The sequence below is a fragment of the Stylophora pistillata genome, chromosome 2 (assembly GCF_964205215.1).
Source record: "Stylophora pistillata chromosome 2, jaStyPist1.2, whole genome shotgun sequence".
NCBI lineage: Eukaryota > Metazoa > Cnidaria > Anthozoa > Scleractinia > Pocilloporidae > Stylophora > Stylophora pistillata.
Window position 1 is genome coordinate 9,241,072 of NC_142520.1, and position 22,538 is coordinate 9,263,609.

The 22,538-nt window shown below is 38.0% G+C and overlaps 1 protein-coding gene and 1 long non-coding RNA gene across 5 annotated transcripts; one reads left to right on the top strand and one right to left on the bottom strand.

Annotated features, from left to right (window-relative positions):
• Positions 1 to 3,138: 3,138 nt before the first annotated feature.
• Positions 3,139 to 16,753, top strand: LOC111338940 (uncharacterized). The gene is made up of 3 exons (XM_088750712.1): positions 3,139 to 3,941; positions 4,424 to 4,538; positions 16,094 to 16,753. Exons 1-3 carry the CDS (start codon positions 3,765 to 3,767, stop codon positions 16,624 to 16,626), a joined length of 825 nt encoding a protein of 274 aa, XP_088606838.1. The 5' UTR covers positions 3,139 to 3,764; the 3' UTR covers positions 16,627 to 16,753.
• A 663-nt stretch (positions 16,754 to 17,416) lies between these two features.
• Positions 17,417 to 22,185, bottom strand: LOC148737023 (uncharacterized). 4 transcript variants are annotated; one of them, XR_015997185.1, is made up of 5 exons: positions 21,980 to 22,169; positions 20,675 to 21,081; positions 20,050 to 20,183; positions 19,774 to 19,871; positions 17,417 to 19,340 (listed from the first exon to the last, which is right to left on the bottom strand). It is a non-coding gene; the product is annotated as an uncharacterized LOC148737023 (long non-coding RNA). The 4 variants fall into 4 exon arrangements; XR_015997184.1 differs by having other exon boundaries at positions 20,050 to 21,081; XR_015997186.1 differs by lacking the exon at positions 20,050 to 20,183 and having other exon boundaries at positions 21,980 to 22,167.
• Between the last annotated feature and the right edge of the window lie 353 nt (positions 22,186 to 22,538).

A 22,538-nucleotide genomic window follows, 5' to 3' on the forward strand; every position in this document is an offset into this window, starting at 1 on the left:
ACTTTTTTTCTTTATATATTGGCGATAAAAAAAGGTAGGAAAAGATCTAAAAAGAACATTTTTGGGACCTAGTTCACATTACGTGACGTTTCAGAACTTTTTCTTTATTGAATGTTTAAATAATCATTCTGAAATAACAGTTTTTACCCCCAAATGCCAAGTCATTGAATGGGAAACACCAAACTCGGTGGTCGTTTATGTGTTTTATTTAAGGAGTTTTTAAAATTATGGAATTGTTTTGACAGAATACAAAAGACATCCATTAGTCAAAATTGGCTCCTATGGTTAAGACTTTACTACCCCAAGGGAAGTTAATGAGTGATAGTACAAATAATCATCATAACAATAAGTATCTCTATATTTTTCTTCTCTTCTTTTTGTTTTCTTTTTTCGTCGTTCTTTCATTTCGTTTTGATTAATGTTTCAGTGAAATTTCTCTTTCAAAATTCCACAAAACAAGAGGTTTGTAATGGGCATTTTTCATGCACAAATGACGTTTGAAGAAACTTGTAAACAGGAACAGTTAAGAAACTTGTAAACAGGAACAGTTATGAAACTTATTATCCCGTCCAATTTAAATTAATAATAAATGACGGTAGGAATGAAACTTCGCCGTTTTGGCTCTACAAAAACCTAGCAGTGCCAGAGATGGGCAACTGATGGTTGCTGTATTTGTCTCACTTTACTGAAAAGATTTTTGTAAAGCGAAACACTCTGATGGTGGGTTGAAAACGCTTTATCTCTTGACAAGAATCTGAAGATGGCCCGCCGTCGCTGCCCGATGCTCTCTTTCATATTTATTCTGTTTTTGTTTGAAGGCTGGTTCTACACCCTAACAGTTGCAAACCATGGTGAGTTAACTTTGAAATTCTTTTGTGTGGGTTTGATGAAAATGTAGACTATGGCAACTCCTGAAGTAATGCAAACCTGGAGTTACAGGAAAGCAAGGGCCCAAGGAATAGGGGAAAAAAATTATGCACTTTTCGAGGGTTTGGATATCCTAATTTACCACATCGAGAGGGCTCTGAAGTAAAAACTGACATGACCATCTCGAAAAAGCTTCAGTGCAAAGAAATTTAGCCTTTTTTCAACAAGAGTAGCTAATTAAAAATGAGGAAGAGGGAAACTACGATTTCACAAAGTGCTTACAAATTTAGAAACTTTCTAGACCAGTTGAAACATAATCGATGGTGTGTGTGGGAACTTCATTCGGGGCATTTTGGTTCTAACTTTTCGGCGACGTTTCCTAAGTTTTAAATTTTTACAAGAATTTATTCAGATCAATTTCATTATTAAACAATCATAAATAACAACCCATAACATTTCCTAATAACATCGATGGAAAAAGCCGTCGATTATTTATGATTTTTTAATAGTTTTAAGCAGACACCTTGTAGAAATGGGTGAAAAATTGTAATATTTCTCTCTTCCTCAATTAATGGCATCTGAATTATCTTTATACTCTCGGAATATCAACAAAATAATAGAAAAATTGCTTTTTCGTCCTCTGTTCGATAGCCTCTCTTCGAGCTGAATAACCTTACGTACAATCTATGTAATAGCTTACGAACAGAACATTTCAAAATTTCTTCAACTGAATTAGCCTGTAAAGAAGATCAAGCAGGGAAACAACGGATTTATAGTCGATATGGAATAATTCTTTGTTATTCCTTAAATATCTGTATATAACAAATGAAATAAAGAAGTTTTAAACAATGGGTCATCAATGATTTACTTAGTGCGAGTGCCACGGAAGAAGTTTTTTTTAGTAAGCCGAAAAGTGAGCGATAAATGATCCATGAGAATAAAATTAACAAATCGACAGAAGTGAAGGTGTAGTCTGATCGTCCGGGTGAGTGTAAACATCACAAACGACCGAAAAAGAACAACCTAGCTTTACCGACAGACCGAAACAGACCAATCACGAACGACTTACGTCACTTGAGTCTTACAGCCAATAACATCACGGCAAAACCAACCGATCATTTCACACGAACTGGAATAAGAACATTCTACTGACAACAATCACTCACTTGACTCTGATGATGACTTCCGCACAGGTTGTCGAAACGTCAGTCACTGCCACCGACAACAGTCCTTCTCAGGACTACACTCACCCGGACGATCAGACTACACCTTCACATGTTACCCCCGGGTTCAAACCATTTACTGCAAATCGACAGAAGTTTAACGTGGTCTCTCTTCTTACCGTGACAACGATATTCGTCATCACAGTGCCCAAAATGTCGTGGATTCGTTCGGTGGACGAAACTTTGCATGACACGTTGACGAGAGCAGCGTTGTCTGTACTCTTAGGCAACAGCAGCAAAGTGGTCAATCAGACCGCATGCGAAATTGCCGCCAGTTAAAGTAAAACTCAGCACCAAATATCATGAACTTATCTTTCTCTCCAAGGGCTAACCTCTTTCGACTTGGGTATGTTTAAAGTTGGAAAAATCGTTAATATCAAGAAAATGGGCATTAATCTCGTTTTCTTTTTTTTTTTTTTTTTTAAGCGTATCACCAGCACTTTAGCTTAAGTCAGCAAAATGACTAGGGTTACGTTTGTCACAAATAGTTTTATTCAGCAAATACAGGTTGTTTTCTGTGGCTGTTTAAATTTGGTTTGCAAAAAAAAAACATGTAAAGAAAGATTCAAATGGGGAAAGAATTTCTTACACATTTTTCCTTTGTTCAAATCTAGTTGAGGAAGATTACAATGAAAAGGGTATGAGGTCATAAGTAGCGCAAAAATAAATGATTTTCTACAATTCCATGTATCTTCTTTTCATTTATTGTTTTGCTTTTCAATTTGGGATAAAGCTTCAGAGATCATCAAAGTAAGCACAGTTTGGAGCATAATATCATACATTATTCACTAAAAAAGTACATGGTGATATATTCACAGAAATTAAGATACCATTTCGGGGTACTAAAATATTTTTAAAAAGCTCCCTCAGCCTAGCTTGTCGAAAGCTTTTTCTTCTCCACTATTTTTTCTGCGTCCCGCCACTCAGATTCGTTTTCGAAACATTCTACTTTTACGATTTGCGGTGATACCATGTGCAAATCTTTTTTTTTTATCTTCTTTTTCCTGCCTCACATTAACTCAAATTCGATTTTGCTCGAAAACGTTTTACGTTTTGAAACTTTTAATCCACAAAAAAACGCATGAAAATGCATACGAAAACAGAGACGAAATCAAAAATTATAACCGTTTCTTTAAAGGTTTTTTTCCCTCAAAAAAAAAAAGATGTATAACCTCTTGCGCCGGCATATGGCGGAATTGTCACAATCCTATTCTGCTCGTGTTAAAGGAAAAACAATATTGCAGAAGGGTTACAAAATAAATAGTCTGGCCCCTAGGTGGTTCATTATATTTCGACTGAAGGCTAACCATAGGAATACGATACGGTAAACTATCCAATTTTTGGAGCAGATGGATTTCAAAATCCGAGTTAATAGAAGTTAATTTTTAGCCCATCAATTGATAGCCATGAAAATTGTTAAAGCTGTAAGACCACACCGTTCTCTCTAAATAATGGTTTTATTAACATTACTCAGTCGTATTCTATTCTATTCCTGTTTTTGTTTGAATTTTTTTTTTTTTTCGTCAACCTACGCGAGACGTTTTGGAGGCCTAAAACAAACTTTCCTCTAACGTCTGATTTATAGATAGCTGTCGGCGTCTAAAGTTCTTGCAACAGAAAGACGGATATGGATTAGTGGGCCCCGTCTTTAAAAACATTTCATTACCAGTCGGAATGCATATGTATAGTCACTGCAGAAATTGGTGTACTATGGAAGACAGATGTAAATCGATCAACATGGGACCCTCAGGAGAAAAAGATAAAGTTTTGTGTCAATTGAGTGACTCGGACCACTTGCAACACCCAAATGATCTGAAACCGATGGCAGGTTTCATGTATAGGGGCACGGAGGTAAGTGTTTTGTTTTTCTCTTATTTTAATTTTTGTTTAGGAGTTTGCTGCTGTTTGTAAGCCTTGTGTATCTGTTAATAGAGTTTCCTCGCTTTTCTGTGAGTCTTCGGCAACTCAGATGAGGCAATTTTATCTCAAACCTTTTTAAGTGAAGCCTGAGAACACCTGAATCGGCTAAAAATTAAAATGAGATGAATTAATTTTAAAAATAAAGTTCCTGTATAACGCGCGTTCTGATTGTTTGAGACAACATGTCTTATCAGAGTATGAAGAAGTTTCTCCCCCTTCACTTTTTTTGTTCTCTAGCCGCTTGCGTCGTCCTTTACAACAGAACAGAGCAAAGTCGAGGCTTTTTTATTTGTTACAAAAAAAAATGAAAAACTCCAAGCATGCCCCTTATGGATAAGAAATATGAATCGCTCGCATGAACAGCATCTCTGTTATTTTATGACAAAATAAAGCTAACTATTTTCCCCCATTAGAACAAGTGTTGTTTCAACATGTGCTACAATAATGCAACCTGCTTGGTTGGATTTACGGACAAGGGATACAAGTGTGTGTGTCCACCTGGTTACACGGGAAACCACTGTGAAAAAAGTAAGAGTTACTTTGCACGTGCGCTCTTATAATCATGTTAGCTACTACAATTATGCTTCTCTTTTGCATCCATTTTACCATGGTCTCGTATGCTTCCACATGTGTTTTGATGACTTACGAGTCATTATCATCTAAATGTGCTTCTTAGAGTACAAATAACGCGCAAGACAGCTTTTCTTGCATTGCGCAAGCAACGAATTGGATTGAGGTTACCAAAAAAAATGGTGAAAAATTGAAATTATCTTTCTACCGATGGAGAGTTAGAATGGCTGGCGAGTATTAATCCAATTTTATTAGATAAAGGAAAAGAAGAAAAGCAGTTAGACCACATTGAAATCTCATCATCTATTGAAGAAAACAGAAACAGTAGCACGACAACGCGCTCATTGCGTTCCGCTTTGCACTCCCCGTAAGGTTTAATTTCAGCAAGTGTGAAAAATGATCCGCTCTTTCATTGGAGAAAGTCCTATCTATAATTGAATTATTTCAAAGAAATAAATCAATAATTCAGTGTAATGTAAGCGTAATGAGTAGTATGTCGCTCGCACCAATCAGATTGCCGCATTTTTCATGTGTCACAAACCAATCATATTGTTGCGGTGGTGACCTTTTTCATGCGGTATTACAGAGAAAAACAACTCGCATTGCGGTGTTGCGGTGATCTCAAGTCTTACAGTGTACGATAAATGTAATATCAAACTGACGGTTTTCGGTGAAATAAACCTTTTCCGAGTTGCAGTTTATTCTTTAACTCTTTCAAAGCTGGATTTTGATAAAAGCTGAAAGTTTCGAAAGAAATTGTTTGGGGCTGCGTCAGTGAGAGTAACGAAATAACTTGGATACATCAACAAAGTTGAAATGGTAAATTGGCCACCGTAACGATTACAAAAGCTGACGTTTCGAGCGTTAGCCCTTCGTCGGAGCGAATAGAGGAATTGTGGGTTGTGTGTGCTTTTAAAGGCAGGAAATGTAGCTACGTTATTGGTGGGAACATGGCAACGAGAAAAACAAGAATAAATTAGTGGAATGAAAAGCGTTCGTTGATCCCTGTGGGATTTAGACTGCCGGTTTCAAAGATGTGCTTTTGTTTAAGATTTTTACGGCTTTCAGTGCTACCATGCTGCAATGCAATCTATTGAATAACTTGCACTTATTGCAAAAAGATATACATCGGCGAAACAGGCAGAAGACTAGGTGACCGATTCCGAGAACACCTTCGAGACGTGGAAAGGAATGACAAGGACACATCGAAACCAGTCGCTAGACATTTTAATTTACCTAATCATTCTAAGAAACAAATGGCAGTCTGCGGTGTTTCCTTACACTTAGGACAACTTCTTGCGGCTCAGGTAAAACTCTGCAAAGCATAGGCATAAATCATATTTGATTATCTTGTTTTTGCCTTGTGGTTGCTCATTTTGCAAAGGTTGAAAACACCACCAAGTTATATTTACCTGCTGTGTAAACTCAAAAACGTTGCAAAGGTGTTTTGCTGTTTCATTCCTTACCTAACTTTTTGTGCGTGTTTGGCTGACTACTGCCCCTGTTACTTTTGAATGGGGTGGAAAAAATTCGGACCGCCTGTGATTGTGACGCGTCTATAAGCTATCCCTGACGAGTAGGACGAAGGAAGCAATTAAACATTTAGCTAACTACTAGTTTATCATCGCTTTTAGAAAATCACTATTGCTAAAATAATAAAAGTGCACTCCAATCGAGATATCAATGCTAATTATGTCACTTTTTCATGTGTTACAAATTGTTTTCTTCTACTGCACATTGCCTTCCGTCACCTGGAAAAGTGGGGGGAGGGGGGAGTAGGAGGGGAGAAAGAATTTAAAGAATTCCTGTTGGGTAGGTTCCGCTGGCCTCTTAAAATTCTCACCTTTTTAGAATCTATTTTGTGATTAACTATGCACCCCATCACTTTTTGTTATACTTGCAAAAATTTTGAACTGCACATTTTCAATTTTTTAATCCCCAATTATCACAAGTTTCGTAAACCCAATGTCCCAAAAATGTTTTTCTTAGTAATGGAAAGGTAATAGCTGCTGGCAAACAAAAACAAAAAAAAAGGGATTGTTCCTTTGATGAGTAACATACGCTGTTGCATCGTGCATAACCTATTCCACGGGGAAAGAAAAGGTGTACAGCTGTTTACAAAAAGGTTGTAGGAAAAACCGCAAGCCATGTTAAAGTATCCGTTTCTTTGCTTCTAAAAGTTCTTCATTGATTCATTATTTATGTTTAAAATAAACGATACTTTCTCGCTACAATCTAGAGTTTACTTTTTACTCTCCACTATGGACTAGACTTTCTCAGATGAAATGCCATTAACAACGTAAATTTCATGAAAATCCTGCCTCAATAAAGAAAAAAAATTCGCAAGGAACGTTATGCTTCTGTTGGACAATTTTCTACGCAATTCTCACGTGCTTAGACGATTTTTTACAAATAAATTTCGCTTTTTGCTACCTTAGACTTCACCTTATCACGTGTCAAATCCTGTCAAACAACCCGCATTTTACCATGTATTTCACACGCTCAGGGAGAAGGCCAGATAGGTAACAACCAAATAAGGAGCCTACGTTGTTACGCCTTGAAACATGATAGTTGTCTCTTCATTCAATCTATTTTCACTTGTTTGAAGAAGAGAGATCAAAAAATATCTTTGTTCAGTGATTGTTAGAGATGAAATAGAGTTTTTGGCTTGCTTTCCGTTGCAAAATTACATTAAAAATACTTTTTGGGGCAATTAGCTGTAACTGAATAATGAAGACTGTCTCTGATGGAGAGGATCAGCAGTAGGGATCGCCGTAGCCTATGAGCAATCGTTGTTTAATCTCGTCACGCAACTTGGGAGAGAGGGCGTTGCGTGACGAGACCAAATTAGGGTTGTGGAGGCGACTGCAGGAGGCACGGTACCTATGCAAGTTATTTTTGCCAAAAATTCTTATGTTTTGTACCGAGAGCGGAAAATACAATCAATTTTGTAAAATGCCCATACCAAGTTAAACTTATTGTACACGGTACAAGATAAGGATAAGTTACGTCATAATAATCCTTACATTGTGAGGACGTCGACAATTAAACTGTAAGCCGGAAGTTCCTTTCATAGCATAAAACAATATATCAATCAAACAGAAAAACAAAAAATAAGCACGCAGTCAATTTTCAAACAGCTACACCACATGCATAACTACCGTGAGGATTCGATGTAGTGCCCTCCTTGAAATAAGCGCCCCCTCTCTAACAAGCGACCCGTCACATTAGACTTTTTCAATGAGGGCCCCTATTCTAGTAAGCGCTCCTATTGAATAGGCATTCGCGTTCCAATAAGCACCCCCACACAGATAAGCGCCCCTATTCTGAATCTGTAGTAGCACAGCGGAGTACATGTACATTGAGATCAACCGTGGTTCGACTTCCACTAATTGCTCAAGTAAAGCCTCAAAACAAAATCAATGGTCTATGTGTCCGTCTTTCAACTGTTATTTACAGTTCATTCATCGCTTGACGATTGCAACTTAGCTGATCGTTCTAACCAGGACCTGTCCATGGAAATAATCCGTCATTTTTCAGTCTGTTTAATCCTTTTGAAATAGGTAGGTTTGTCTCGCGCATTTTACTGTTTCTCAAGATGGATATAAGCGCTGTGTACCCATCCCCAGGTTTCACTGTCCCACCATCATCAAAACAATTTTCAAAACAAATAAAGGCAAGCATCAAAGGGATAAAACAAAATGAATATTCGAACACTCTCCCCAAGATTCAGGACTGTGCGATGTTTTGTGCGGGCGATATTCGAAAAAATGTTTCCGCTGTACAAAACCTGTAGTCGTCTATCTAAAGTCATGGAAGGTTTCACAAGAGACTCATTACCTAAGCAGGTTAGGAATAGGCTTGACTGTAAACAATTTTGTATTGGTGGAAAATCAACAACCCATGCATTAGTCTATTTTGTGCATTTAATACTGATGTTCCTTGATTGTTCTGGAAATTGTATTGGAATATCTATTTGCAGACTTTAGTAAAGGATTTTATCCTGTTGATCATAGTAAGTTGCAACTTGAGCTTAAACATCTGGGTGTGAGCAATGTCTTAATTAGTCAAATGGATCTATGCTTTCCTTACCAGCAGATCTCAGATTTTTAGAATCGAAGGGGCCTTATCTGCCTCCGTCTATCTTCATGGCTGGGTATCCCCCAAGGGATAAAGCTAGCCCCTATCCTTTTTCCTACCTTGGTTAACAAGCTGGCTAACAATTGGCATCTGCGCACTAAGTATGTGGATGACACAACTGTGATTGAGTGAATATCTAGATTTAGCCCAAGGTATCTCTTGTTTGTTGTTCAGAACATTATGATTCTGCTACTAGCCGTGGTATGCGCTTAAATCCCAAGAAGTGCAAAGGAATTATTGTCAACCTATGGTTCCAGATACCCTTAAGATACTAGGTCATGACATACGGAAAGAGTCTCAAGCTCCAAGGGACATATATATCTAATGACCTACAGTGGAATCAGCATGTTGAGTATATTGTTTGAAAGGCTAATAAGAGGGCGCATGCCTCAAGATTACTTAAGAAGTCAGAGCTCCACCATACTGACCTAGTGTAGATACATTGTTCATTAATCAGATCTCTTGTTGAATACGCATCACCCGGGTAGGCAGCTCTGCTTGAATATCTATCGGATCTTATTGAAGCCGTTCAGAGGAGGGCATTGAGACCCAGAGTTAGGACAGATAGATTCGCCGCTTTCTGTACTAATTAAGTTTTTCCCCATAAGAGGTAACCCTAGAGGGAATATTTACGATAACTTTTTGAATGTAATGAGATTTTCGTGCATGCTGTTGAAATATGATTTATTAAGGGTTGTTTATTACATCGCACGCAGTGCCCGTGGGGAAGAGGAAGCAAATCCTGTGTTCTGATTGGCTACCCAAGTAGGCACTATGGGCCCTCTTTCCCGCTCAGGATTGTCCGCATTGATCCCGCACATTAATAAAAATAGAATAAGAACTACATTCGTAACTCTTGGACAATTTCGGCGACGGAAAGGCAAAAAGCGGCAGAAGATATTCAAAACAAAGAAAATAGAATCGAATCTCGTGAGTTTGTTGTCCAACAAACACAGTTGGCTTTCTTTCCCAGCTCTCGAAGGAAAAAAATCATTCTAAACTCTTATTATATGGCTGTGTCTCACGAGGACTGCGAACTACCGAATTCACGAATTTGATTGGCTGAAATCAATATTGAAAGCGGTCTAGATTTTCCATCTAGACCGGCCTAGAAAAAAAAAAGGTAAAAAGTATATAAAGAAATTGGCATATAAGACACAGCTATATAATAAACATCACTGCGTTCGGTCTATACTGGCAACCTCGGTCAAGATTCTCCCATACAGACCTCCCGCTGGGTTAATAAGAACTAATTAATAAAGCGAAATATTTTTCAATATAGTAAATCCTTTATTAACCAAGCTTGTTCGGTCAAGATGGTTGAATATTAGTCTCGATCTCTTCCTGTAAAAGAGTTCATTAAACATATCCATCTCTCTATCTATTCATGTTAGGAAGTAGCCGATACCGTTGAATAGTGCTCAATACACATGTGCAGAGCTCAATACAGTAGGTAGCGATCAAACAAGACGACACATTGTTTCTGTTAATCAGAGTTTCGTGCTTACCCACTCACCAGACTATCTATCTATCTATCTATCTATCTATCTATCTATCTCTCTATCTGTCTGTTTATCTTTTCTTCAATCTACCTGCTAGTATGTTAATATCGTGTCAAGAAAAACCCGATCAAACTGAAAATTTGTAAAAAGATAAGAATTCAACTGTTCTATTAAATCTCATATAGATTGATAATTCCTTATTTCTAAATTTGATGACGTCACGTGAAAACCAAGAATTAAATCCCCTGGTTCCAAAAAAAGTGCCCTCCCTTGATGTGTCGAAAGTACCTTGGCGCCCCGGACGCTGAATCAAAATTGTACGGGTTGCTCAATTCTCGACTTTTGTCACGCAGAATGGCTGGACATCATCAGTTATTCGTCTATAATTCAAACTTAAGAAGGGAAAGTTTAAAGAAGTATAAAGACTTCCGTAACCTTTGGAAATGAGGAAAAAAACGAGTTTTAGTTGACGGCCTATTTCAAAAGCGATCTGTTTTCACAACGAACTTAACGGACCCACACAACATTTCAATCACAATCAAATGTGATGCTTGATATTCTTTCGGGGAAAAATATTGCGTGACGAGTGGGTACATGTCCATTGAGAGACAATGAATTGAATAAATTATGGAATGAAAAAATGAATATTAAATAACTTAGTAATTGCATTAATGGTGAGCAATTTTAAGGATCAATCTACAAGACTTTAACTTTTCCATGTCCTTTTTGTAGATGCAAATTTACCTCCAATGAAAGGAAAAAAACTATAATAATTATGTTTATAACGATGTAGATAACTAACCTCTTTCCTTTCAGCTTTCAAAGCCGTTTTTACAAACCTCAACACCAGTGGAAGAATTGGTCTAACAACGCTCTAATTAGCTTATAATTTATGAAAAAGAAATGGATGGTTGATAGAGATGGCTCAGACTGACGTCATTGTTGGCGAAAATTTTGCATCGAGTTTACCCACGAAGTTTCAAAATTTTCAAGATTGTTTTCTGTTTAACATTTTGGAGCTCTATTTGAAAAGAAAATGTGCTAAAATGATAATCGTTTCTAAAAACAATGAGCATGTAACTCTTCAAAGCGACGGTAATAGTTTTGGAGTCGACGATACTTTATATGCCAAACGCGATGCGTGAATGTGGCTGAGAACAAAACTGAGCTTTTCACTTGGACTGAGGCTTCGCGACGTTGGGGTGAATGTTATTCTGAAGAGCTGCTGCATGTATGTCCCAAAAGTGTTGTTCAATAGATGATTTTCCTTTGAAATCGTACAATTTTTTAAGATTTTCAACACAAAGCGACGCAATTTCTGATCATCCAACAATTAACCAACAATTCAAGGAGGTAAATCTATCACAGGGGACTCGTAAATTTAGGAAATTTCCTCTTAGTTTTCTGAACGGCCGGTATTATTTTTAGTGTTGCATTGATAACTCCTCGCGCTCCCGGCTGCGCTTTGAGCAACTCCTCTCTTGTGTTCTCCAAACTTTCCCCGCGTGCACCATAACTCGAAATATGCATCGGAGGCACATAAATCTTTAATAAATCTCGGATAAAATATGAATATCCCGGGATAAATAGAAACAGGTGCGGTGCGCTGAAATATACATATGTGAAAAATAGAACTTGCTGCGTATTTATAAAAGATAATGTCTAAAAATTAAACTATGTAGTTTTAATCTATAAACAATGAACAACATCTAGGTTGCTTCTCACATAAACAGCAATTCTGCCTTTTTCCCTCAAAACCACTCTTGACCAGTTCCTGTCCCGTCTTAATATGTTTTAGATAGGTATTCTGACAATAGATTCAGGTTTATCTGGCTCAAGATGTGTTTTGGAGGCGACGCGAACATCAATAGTCGTTCTTCCTTAAATGATCTTCGAGTGTACAGCCGCTCTAAACCGGTTTTTTGTTTTAGTCGGGCTACAAATGTTCATAAATAAAAATTTTGAAATAGCAAACTCGCATTTCGGGCTTTGCTGACTTGTCGATGAGGTCGATTGTCTGGTGTTTAATATAAGGCAGCGGTCTCGCTGTAAATGCTTAGCCGGGGTGTTTGGATGTCTCTGAGTGATGACAACTGGTATCCGATAAGCTTTCGTGCTTTTAGAATTAATGCGTCTTTATCCACCTCAGTTTCTCGAGATTTTCAGAAAGCCATGTAATTTCAGTAAAAATACAACGTGTCGTAATTTGGTCGGCAAGCTCGAGCTCGTGATCGAGGGTCGTCTGGGAGGGTCTCAATAGGGGGAAGAAGATGATGTTGACGGTTGACGGCTAAATTTTAAGTCATTTGACGGTTGATGATTAAGTTTTTGGAATGTTGTTTATCAAACGAACTAAACGCACGAATTTGGCAGTAAATTTTCATAATGACGCGTTTGTAAAGAACTGTTTATTTATGACTAACGTTTTACGACACTGGAAGTGTTTCGAAACCGGAAGCCAGTTCTGTCGTTAACCAGTTTTACTTGCGAATAGAAGTTAAGGGTCTTCCATAAATGTATTTTTTTGATATATCAAAAATTTTTTTTATAAAAAATATAACTTGACCTTACTTAAGGCAGTCGCATAGTTCTTAATTAAGGATATCTGAGAGATTTGACGGCCAACATAGGTTTGCTTATTTGGCAGCTGACGGTAAAAATATTGTGTTTTTGGCTCGAGTTCATGACGCACGGGCCGAATGCTGCGCGGTCCGTGCTACAATTCGTGACCGTAAGCCAAATATCTTCCGGTCTAGCCTGATCAAACAAGACTAACCACATAAACAATTTGGTATCACACTAAAAGAAGGCGATGCACGAGCGCAAACTGAAAAATCACGATAAAGATCCTGCAGGGAAAACTTTTTTCTTTGTTTTTTCGTTTCAGAACAAGAAACTCACAATTCATTAACCTGTTCGACCCTGCACACGTCAGCTTTCACTATGATTTTTAATGGGGCGCCATTATATATATGTGAAAAATAGAACTTGCTGCGTGTTTATAAAAGATCATATCTAAATATCAAACTAACTGCAGACAGTACTCTTTTGGCCCTCTGGGCCTCATCAGTGCAGTGCTGATGCTAGGATGGAGGAGAACCGAAACGGTCACCCCAAACGACCCAACCATTGTGGTATCGTCTAAGCCATGCCAGAGTGCTCAAACTAGAGTAAACTAGCGAGCATGCGCTAGATAATTTTCAAACTATGTAGTTGTAATCTATAAACATCAGCAACATCTAGGTTACTTCTCACATAAACAGCAATTCCGCCTTTTTTCCTCAAAACCACTCCTTACCAGTTCCTGTCCCGTCTGAATATGCTGTAGATAGGTATGTTGACTATTGGTTCAGGTTTATCTGGCTCCAGGTGTGTATGTGATGAGTGGGAAACTACGAAACAGGTCTGTAGGGATGTATATGTAGTTGTTTTTTTCTGCCTACCATACATTATACCCACTCTACTATTTGTATCGAGCACTGTTTCACGAACACCAAGTTTAATCTCACTACATACATACATACATACATACATACATACATACATACATACCTACATACATACATACATGATAGACAGCTTTATTAGGAAGTAAAATCATTGCAGCTTCCGGGCCGGCTGAAATACGACTTACTTTACAAAGGGAATGAATTATCTCTTACTCTAAGATAACAACAATAAGAGCCGCAAAGTGTAATCTACAACAAAATACAATAAGAGAAGTATCAAAAACCAAAATACAAATAATTAAGATAGCTACTAATAATTAAAACTGTTCGCCATGATAAATGTGTTTTTGAACCTAGTTGTCTTACAAATCGGTAGCTTGAAGTATCTCTGGCTGCGGGTGCGATAGGTGGACTCGTTGCGTGGAGGCAGCAGATCATGGAGCTTGTGGTTCTCGTCCCTTACAATCTGATCAAACAGAGCATCACACAAGATCTCCCTCCTCTCGTACAGTGACGCAATGTCAAGAGCTACTAGAGCCTCAGCGTAGGATAAGTCAGGTTGAATCATCCGCAACGCGCGTTTTTGGAACCTTTCCATTTCATTGGACAGATATTGCGGCAAAGAATGATGAAAAACTGGGCACGCATATTCTAATACAGGGCGTATACAGGTTGTATAGAAAAGTAGCATATCCTCAGATGGAACTTTAGCGCGCTTTAGCTGTTTTAGGAAGTACAGACGCTTCGCAGCCTTTTTGCATATAGATAATACATGTGCGTTCCACTTGAGGTTGTCCGAGACTATCACTCCTAACAACTTTGCGGATGAAACAACTTCGATCTGCTTGTCATTGATAGTAATATGATCAAACAAACTACCTGATCTGGAGATTCATTGACTTGGAAACCATCAACTTCTGACTGTCTTACAAGTTCATTTACATGTAATTGCATGTAGCTAGACTCATTCTTCAATACTGATTCAACAAGAGTGGTGTGATTAACGTATTTCCAAATAATTGTCTCAGCTACAGAAAGATTATTTATCATGATAAAGAACAGCCAGGGGCCCAATTTCGTCCCCTGTGGCACTCCTGCAGGAACAGCTTCCCACTCCGAGAAGCAATCGCGGCTCAGTTTTATCCTTTGCTTACGGTTCGTTAAAAAGTCCATGATCCAGCACAAAATCGGCCTTAGAATATCGTAGGACATACATACATACATACATTTTATTCAACACATCCCCATCCGGGGCTTTTCAGTGAACAATTACATAATTTACAAACTTCGTACCACACATTCAAAAAAATATATAAGGAGTCGCTATAAGTTATTAGAGGCCTTTTTCAGTGAGTCAGTGTTGCTACGAGGAGCCCAGAGGAGCGTGAGCCAGATAGAGTTGCTGGAATTATTTTACTGGAATCGTCAGCCGTGTGGAAGGCTGCCTTGGAAAAGTGTTGTGGATGTTGATAAGCGGCGAGGAACTTTAAAGAGAACCGTGAGTTGTGCAGTAGTGCACTGAGATTGAGGTTATAGTATTTATAGAGGGCTCTAAGTTAAGAGGATAGTTATTGTATAGGTATTAATGTCGCTCCGTAGCTAAGTTTAGAGGATAGTTATTCTATAGGTATTAATGTCACTCCGTAGCTAAGTCTAGAGGATAGTTATTGTACAGGTATTAATGTCGCTCCGTAGCTAAGTTAAGAGCATAGTTAATGTATAGGTATTAGTATCGCTCCGTAGCTAAGTTTAGAGGATAGTTATTGTATAGGTATTAATATCGCTCCGTAGCTAAGTTAAGAGGATAGTTGTTGTATAGGTATTAATGTCGCTCCATTGCTAAGTGAAGAGGATAGTTATTGTATTAGTTATTGGTATCGCTCCGTAGTTAGTACGTCAGTCAATAAAGTAAATTTTACGTTTGCTCAATTCTCGACTTTTGTCACGCAGAATGGCTGGACATCACCAGTTATTCGTCTACAATTCAAACTTAAGAAGAGGAAGTTTAATAAAGTATAAAGACTTCCGTAACCTTTGGAAATGATGAAAAAATCGGACAGTTTTAGTTGACGGCCTATTTCAAAAGCGATCTGTTTTCACAACGAACTTAAGGGACCCACACAACATTTCAACCACAATCATATGTGATGCTTGATATTATTTCGGGGAAAAATATTTCGTGACAATCGAGTGGGTACACGTCCATTGAGAGACAATGAATTGAATAAATGATCGAATAAAAAAGAAAATGAATATTAAATAATTTAATAATTGTATTAATGGTGAGTAGTTTTAAGGATCAATCTACAAAATTTTAACTTTTCCATTTCCCTTTGTAGATGCAAATTTACATCCAATGAAAGGAAAAAAATATAACAATTATGGTTATAACGATTTAGATAACTTAACTCTTCCCTTTCAGCTTTCAAGGCCGTTTTTACAAACCTCAACGCCAGTGGAAGAATTGGTCCAACAACGCTGGGCGGTCACTACACAGGACAGGATCATGACGGGCAAGTTACGCTGTCCAGCGGTGTTCAACATTGGACTGTGCCGTACACTGGTGACTACAGAATAGAAGCAATAGCAGCTGCAGGAGGGTACGATAGACACACTAACAGTACTCAGTACCGAGGAAGAGGAGCAAGAATGATAGGAACGTTCCGCCTAAACAAGGGTGAAGTTATTCAGATACTCGTTGGTCAAGAAGGAGGGATAAACATCCGCTGGTCTTCTGCGGGTGGTGGAGGAACGTTTGTGGTGAGAGGAGGCAACACACCTTTGATAATAGCTGGAGGCGGAGGAGGGGTAAATGGAGCTGAGTCAAGACATGAAGGATGTGACGCCAGCACAAACACAACAGGGAATCCTGGATACAACTCATGGTCAGGGGGGAGCAATGGACATGGTGCACAGACTGCTGATGATGGATGGTCAGGTAAGGGTATATCGTGATGATTCCTTACATCTCAGCTGTTCATTTAATGTTATATCATGATCATATTATAACATGCGCTCTAATTGGCTTATAATTTATGAAAAAGAAATGGATGGTTGATAGAGATTGTTCAGGTTGACTTCACTGGCGGCGAAAAGTTCCTATCGAGTTTACCCGCGAGGTTTCAGAACTTTCGAGATTGTTTTCCCTTTAACCGTTTAGAGCTCTATTTGAAAAGAAAATGTGCTAAAATGAAAATCGTTTCGATAAACAATGAGCATGTAGCTCTTTAAGGCGACGGAATTAGGTTTGGAGTCAACGATACTTTAGTTACCAAAGGCGATCCGTGAACGTGGCAGAAAACAAAACTGAGTTTTTTTCACTTCAACTGAGGCTTCGCGACGTTGGGGGGAATGTTATTTTATTTATTTATTTATTTATAGACTTCGCCAAAAACAATTTGGCAGGAGAGATCTCACAGAACTAATGTTCCAGTAACGAGACCCCTAAACAAGCAAAAAAAAAAATTGCAATCGAGTATTAGAAATTATATGATTGAAACAGGTATATAACAACACAGTTTGGCTAGTAATGCAGACTCCTAAAAAAGAAAAAAAAACAAAAACAAAAACAAAAAGCCAAAAAAGAAATTGCAATCGAGTAGTAGAAATTATATGATTAGAAACAGGTAATTGACAACAGAGTTTGGCTAGTAATACAGAGACTCCTAAAAAAGCAAAAAAAACAAAAAACAAAAAACAAAAAAAGAAATTGCAATCGAGTAGTAGGAGTTATAACACATAAATGTATAGCAAATGGAAAATTTATTTAACACTTCTCCTTTTCTGTACAAATAAAACCATTTCTGTTAAAGAAAATGAACATTTAATAAATAAATATATTTAATCAGCCCCTGTACACTTATATATATATATATACCATATATGTGATACACAGTATAACCTCAATAATGGGGAAAAGCTACAAGGTCAGTTTAAAATATAACATCATTGATTTTAAGTCTTTACAACACTTGTGCCAGCAGGACATTCTCAACAAAACATTTTCACATGAACTGTACTTAGTGTGTTATGATTCATAAAGAGAAGTTACTTCCGAAAAAATCCTACTTAGGCACAGCCTGCCCTATCAGTTTCAATACAGTAGGTTCTTTTTTTATAAAGCATTAAAAGTACCGAACATCGCAACATACCAATTAATCTTTGATCACATTACCAACACAGCTAATCCTACAAATTACTGTCAAACTGCTGGTAATTTTGTTTACAGGAACTTATCAACGTGGTGTTGCAATGTCCCAATATTGATTGACAGTTTGCGGCATGAAATTAGCAACAGACTCACTTCATAGGAATTTAACTAAAAAAGTCATATTTCACATGACTACTTTTGAAGTGTGATTTCCTGACAATGGCAATTTGAATGCTAAATTCTTGCAGTCTGTTACCTTGATAAACAGGCAAAAATTGAGCAATTTTATTTTGTTTCTTAGAAACAGATCAGCAATTACCTTGTTTTATATGGGAAAATGGAACTTGAAAATAATTCACAAACTATTCTAACAAATTTGAAGTGAAAGTTGCAAGTTGCATTCAGCAAGCTGTCAATCAATATTTTCACATCACAATGCAATATTCTAGAGTTCCCATTAGGAGGCAACCAGTTTGACTTTAAATTTCTCTAGTCAAATGTTAACCAGATGTTCTTTTGATGGCAACCTTGCAAACTTCTCCCTCAACATTGGTATTTGATGACAGTCTGAGTCGAGCAAGCTGCAACCTATGTGAGAAGGTTGAAACTTTCAATTTGAATTTGCTGGAGTAAGTTCTCAATCTCTGGTTTTCATTTTGCCATATAAAGTCAGGTAAGACATACTCAGTTTCAAATAAACAGAATGATATTGCCTAATATTTGCTGTCAATCAACAGACTGCGATGAAATAGTGACAGGCTTAGCTCCAAATTGCCAAACTGTGAATTTCCCTTAAAAATTCAAATCTGCCCTGCAAGGTTATGGCTTACACTTTTAATTTTGAAGCATGATTCTTGGTTTTGCCAATTTAACAAAGCCCGTCACTTATTTCTCACAGTCTCTCGATAAACAGGCTGGCGACGGCTGACTGAATCTACTGTTTCTTTGAAACAGAGCTTGTATTACCTTGTTTTATACTGCAAAATGAAAATGGCAGCTTGGAAACTTGCTTCAGGAAATTTGATAGTGAAAGTTGCAACTTGCTTGTACAGCTTGAAACTTGCTCGTCTCAAACTGTCAATCAAATACCAATGATGAGGCAAAAGTTTGCAATCAAAAGTATATCCAGTTTGACTGTAAGCATCTGAGGCTTTATTTTTGGCTCGAAAATTAACTTTCAAGCTATCAAATTCAAATTTTTTTTTACAACAATCACCAGAGTAACTAATTATTTTCCTTATAGTGTTGTTGACACTAAAAGTTTTGAAACTGATGCAAGTGACAACACACCTGGTCAAAACAAAAAAAATATTGGTCATGTGATAAAAATTTTTAGTCATTTCTGTTTAGGATAAGTAAACCATTATTCACTCTCATTGTGACCCCTTTGATTCCTCCTAGAATTTATTACACTTTCATCCTGCTTGTTTGCCACTTGAGGAAATTCCTCATTCCTCACGTGGGTTAACAACTCCTCTGATTTTTGCTTTGAGGGTTTTAAAGCAAGTCTTAACGGTACCTGTGACAAAAGCAATTCAAAATATCACAAATCTTGATCACTGTCCAGAATAAAATAAAAATACCTCTGAAAAATAATATTACTGAAAAGGTCTGAATGTTGTACTCATTTTCCTTGTTTGATATTGGATAAATGGACTCAACAAAGGAATCGTCAAAAGTGACCAAAGTACATACAAATTAATGCAAACACCTTAATTTTCACTTTCTTAGTCAATCATTATCAACAGTGGATAAACTTTACAGAATAGCTGGGTTAAGTTAAATGCTAGAGGGGCACTATGGAAGTAAAGTGTCTTGCCCAAGAAGACACAATACAACACACTGGTCCAGGCCAATGCTCAAACCCAAATGTCTGATCCACAGTGTAATGTGCTAGCTATTTAGCCACCAAATATTATAGTCACAATTATAGAAAATTAATCTATACTTACACTCTCATATGACAGGATCAGCCTCTTTGAAAGCTGATGTTGCTCTGACACCTCTTTCGATTGCTTGGGTAACCTCAAGGTTGGTGCCATTATTAAAACTGAAAAGCAAAATGAGGTTAAGCTTTTAAGCACTTGGGTTAATGTATCCTGTAACTCAAATTAATAGAAACACTCAAGACATATATTGTTCAGTAAAAGTTCGGGAGAACCAAAAAAGTTGCTAAACACTGGCCAATGGCTCATGTTCCCACAGCATTTCTCATTCTCCCAACTTACCTTTGACAGTTCGACTATCATGCACCATTTCACCAGGGCTTTATGAAAACACAAAATCATAGATATCCCTGATCATCTGAGATGGTAGGGGATAAATCGGGCGCACTTCTATTTACCTGATGGCTGCCAGATTTCTGCAATCATTCCCAACATATGAAAACATAAATTGGCAAAATATGGGACGGTCATGAAACAGCGAAATCCCAGAGCTTCTGGGACTTTCCCAACATAGATGTACAAAAACCAGGCTTAATGGAGCTACATCACAGACAGCGCATCTTAAAAAATTTTGGCCAAGTTTTTCAAGTCTGCCATTCTCAATCTTGCCCAATCGTAACCATGTTTGTTCCTTTTTGGTTTATTGTTACGTCTTTGGTGTTTTTCTAACTTAGAAAACTAAATTTGAAAGTAATTTTTGTACATCAGAAAAATGGCTTAAAATATCATGACATAGCTCCTTTAAAACTACATACTCCAATAACTCAACAATAAATTTCATCCTTTAAATGCGAAATGGCCGTCTATTGTTATGACGGCTATGTGCATGAAATCAGCAACAAAGTGTTATCAACAAGCTGTTATCAACACCGTGACGTCTCAAAGTTAAAATAACCAAAATACTCACCACCATATCTCGTGGAAGGTTTTCACTTTTCCTTTATTCTGCCATTGCGGGTGCTGACTGTTGGCCTTGTAAGTTGTCAATTCTTTCTGTAAGAACAAGTTTTCGCTAAGTGCGTCAAACTGCCCTTCGTGGTCGGAACAACTCGCTCTAGCGTTTACATGAGACAGTGGCGTGGTGGCTGCAGTTGATGGGCTCCTCGATGAGGAGGAAGATGGCGTTGCGCAGGGCACAATTGAAGACAAGCGAGTGGAGGCGACTCGCTGATAAATTGGCGAGGTCTAATTCTGAATCACTATTACTGTCAAGCTGCAAATCACGACGGATATGATTTTGAGATCGGGATCTCTCGATGGAAATCCGCGGACGGTCTTGCGCTCGAGGAACGACTGCAGTGTCCCTGGAGTTGTCTAAATATTCAAAGAGCAAAACGAGTGAATTGCAGACCTGTCTTACTGACCTACGTTTAATTAATACGCGTAAAAGCTTACCGTTCGACGGTGAAAGTGCCTAGACGTTAGCGGTGACTCGGGAAGCTCGTCAAAATCAATCCCTGCATTGCTCGATCTGTTTCTGTGAGACATATTACAAAACTGCGGAGGAACTTTTGGTTAAAGACTTGCTTCAACGAAGACGTGACACTTGGACGAAAGACGTTTTAAATTTGAAGTGACGCTCGAAATCCCGCCGATTATGTAATATCCAAGAATTCGAATTACAAGCGTCGCGCGAGGGCCTTTAGGGATTACCTGCGCATGCACTTCCGAAAATTTGCATATTTTTTTTGCGGATCGGAGTGGAGCGGCAAATGTTACTGTAATTCTCGTCAGTTCTCGTCATTTCTTAGCTCAATATCTTTCCTAAATTAAAAAATGAGGGGAAAAGAGTTATTACTTCAGTCCCTATGATGACTTTGTCAGTCGAGGTACACGATCGAGACCGTCTCAAACAAATTGCAGAGAGAACGGAAATTGCCTCTGAAGGCGACAATTAGGGACTTTAAGTAAACCCCGACGGCCACGGCAACGAGAACATGGAAAAACTATAGATCTAATTGGCAGAACAATAGCCCAGCACGTGGGTATTAAAACTTTGTACATTTCTTAGACGTTCTTTGCAAAACAACAACGTAAAATCACCAAAATTTGCGTCGTCTGCGAAGCGAAACCGCGGCGGAAAATTATTTTAATTTACATTTGGAACTCCACGCTACTTTTATGCGTTATGTTAAGTTTGAGTTCTGGCGCCCTATGAGACGGTAAACACATGCAGCCATTTTCGAAATTCTAACTAAAAGTAGAAACTCACTTTTTAATCGACATCTTCCGTGGCGTTGCCGTCCTGACTGCTTATGAAATGCTACGTCAGCGGGTATGCGGTCAACAACGCGGGCTCAAGTGTCCTTGGTCTAAAATTTAGCGAAATTAGCGGAAAATAATAAGGGCTAACCTTTAAAACCGAGGAACTCTGTTTTCGTCGAAGGCACTTTCCTATTTCCAAAGGTTTAAAGGAGAAAATTAAACTTTTAAAATTTTTAGGGGGTGTACCAAATTTTTGGAGGTTGTTCTGTAAAGAAAAGCGGCAAGGAAAAACGACGCCTCGAAGCAACAGAGTAGGAAATCAACCATGCGAACGACTCAAAATTCGTGTTTCCGCGGCAAAACCTGGCGCATGCGTATACGTTATTCAGCTCTTTCCCCGCGTGCACTATAACTCGAAATAGGCATCGGAGGCACATAAATCTTTAATAAATCTCGGATAAAATATGAATATCCCGAGATAAATAAAAACATGTGCGGTGCGCTGAAATATACATATGTGAAAAATAGAACTTGCTGCGTATTTATAAAAGATCATCGTGTAAAAA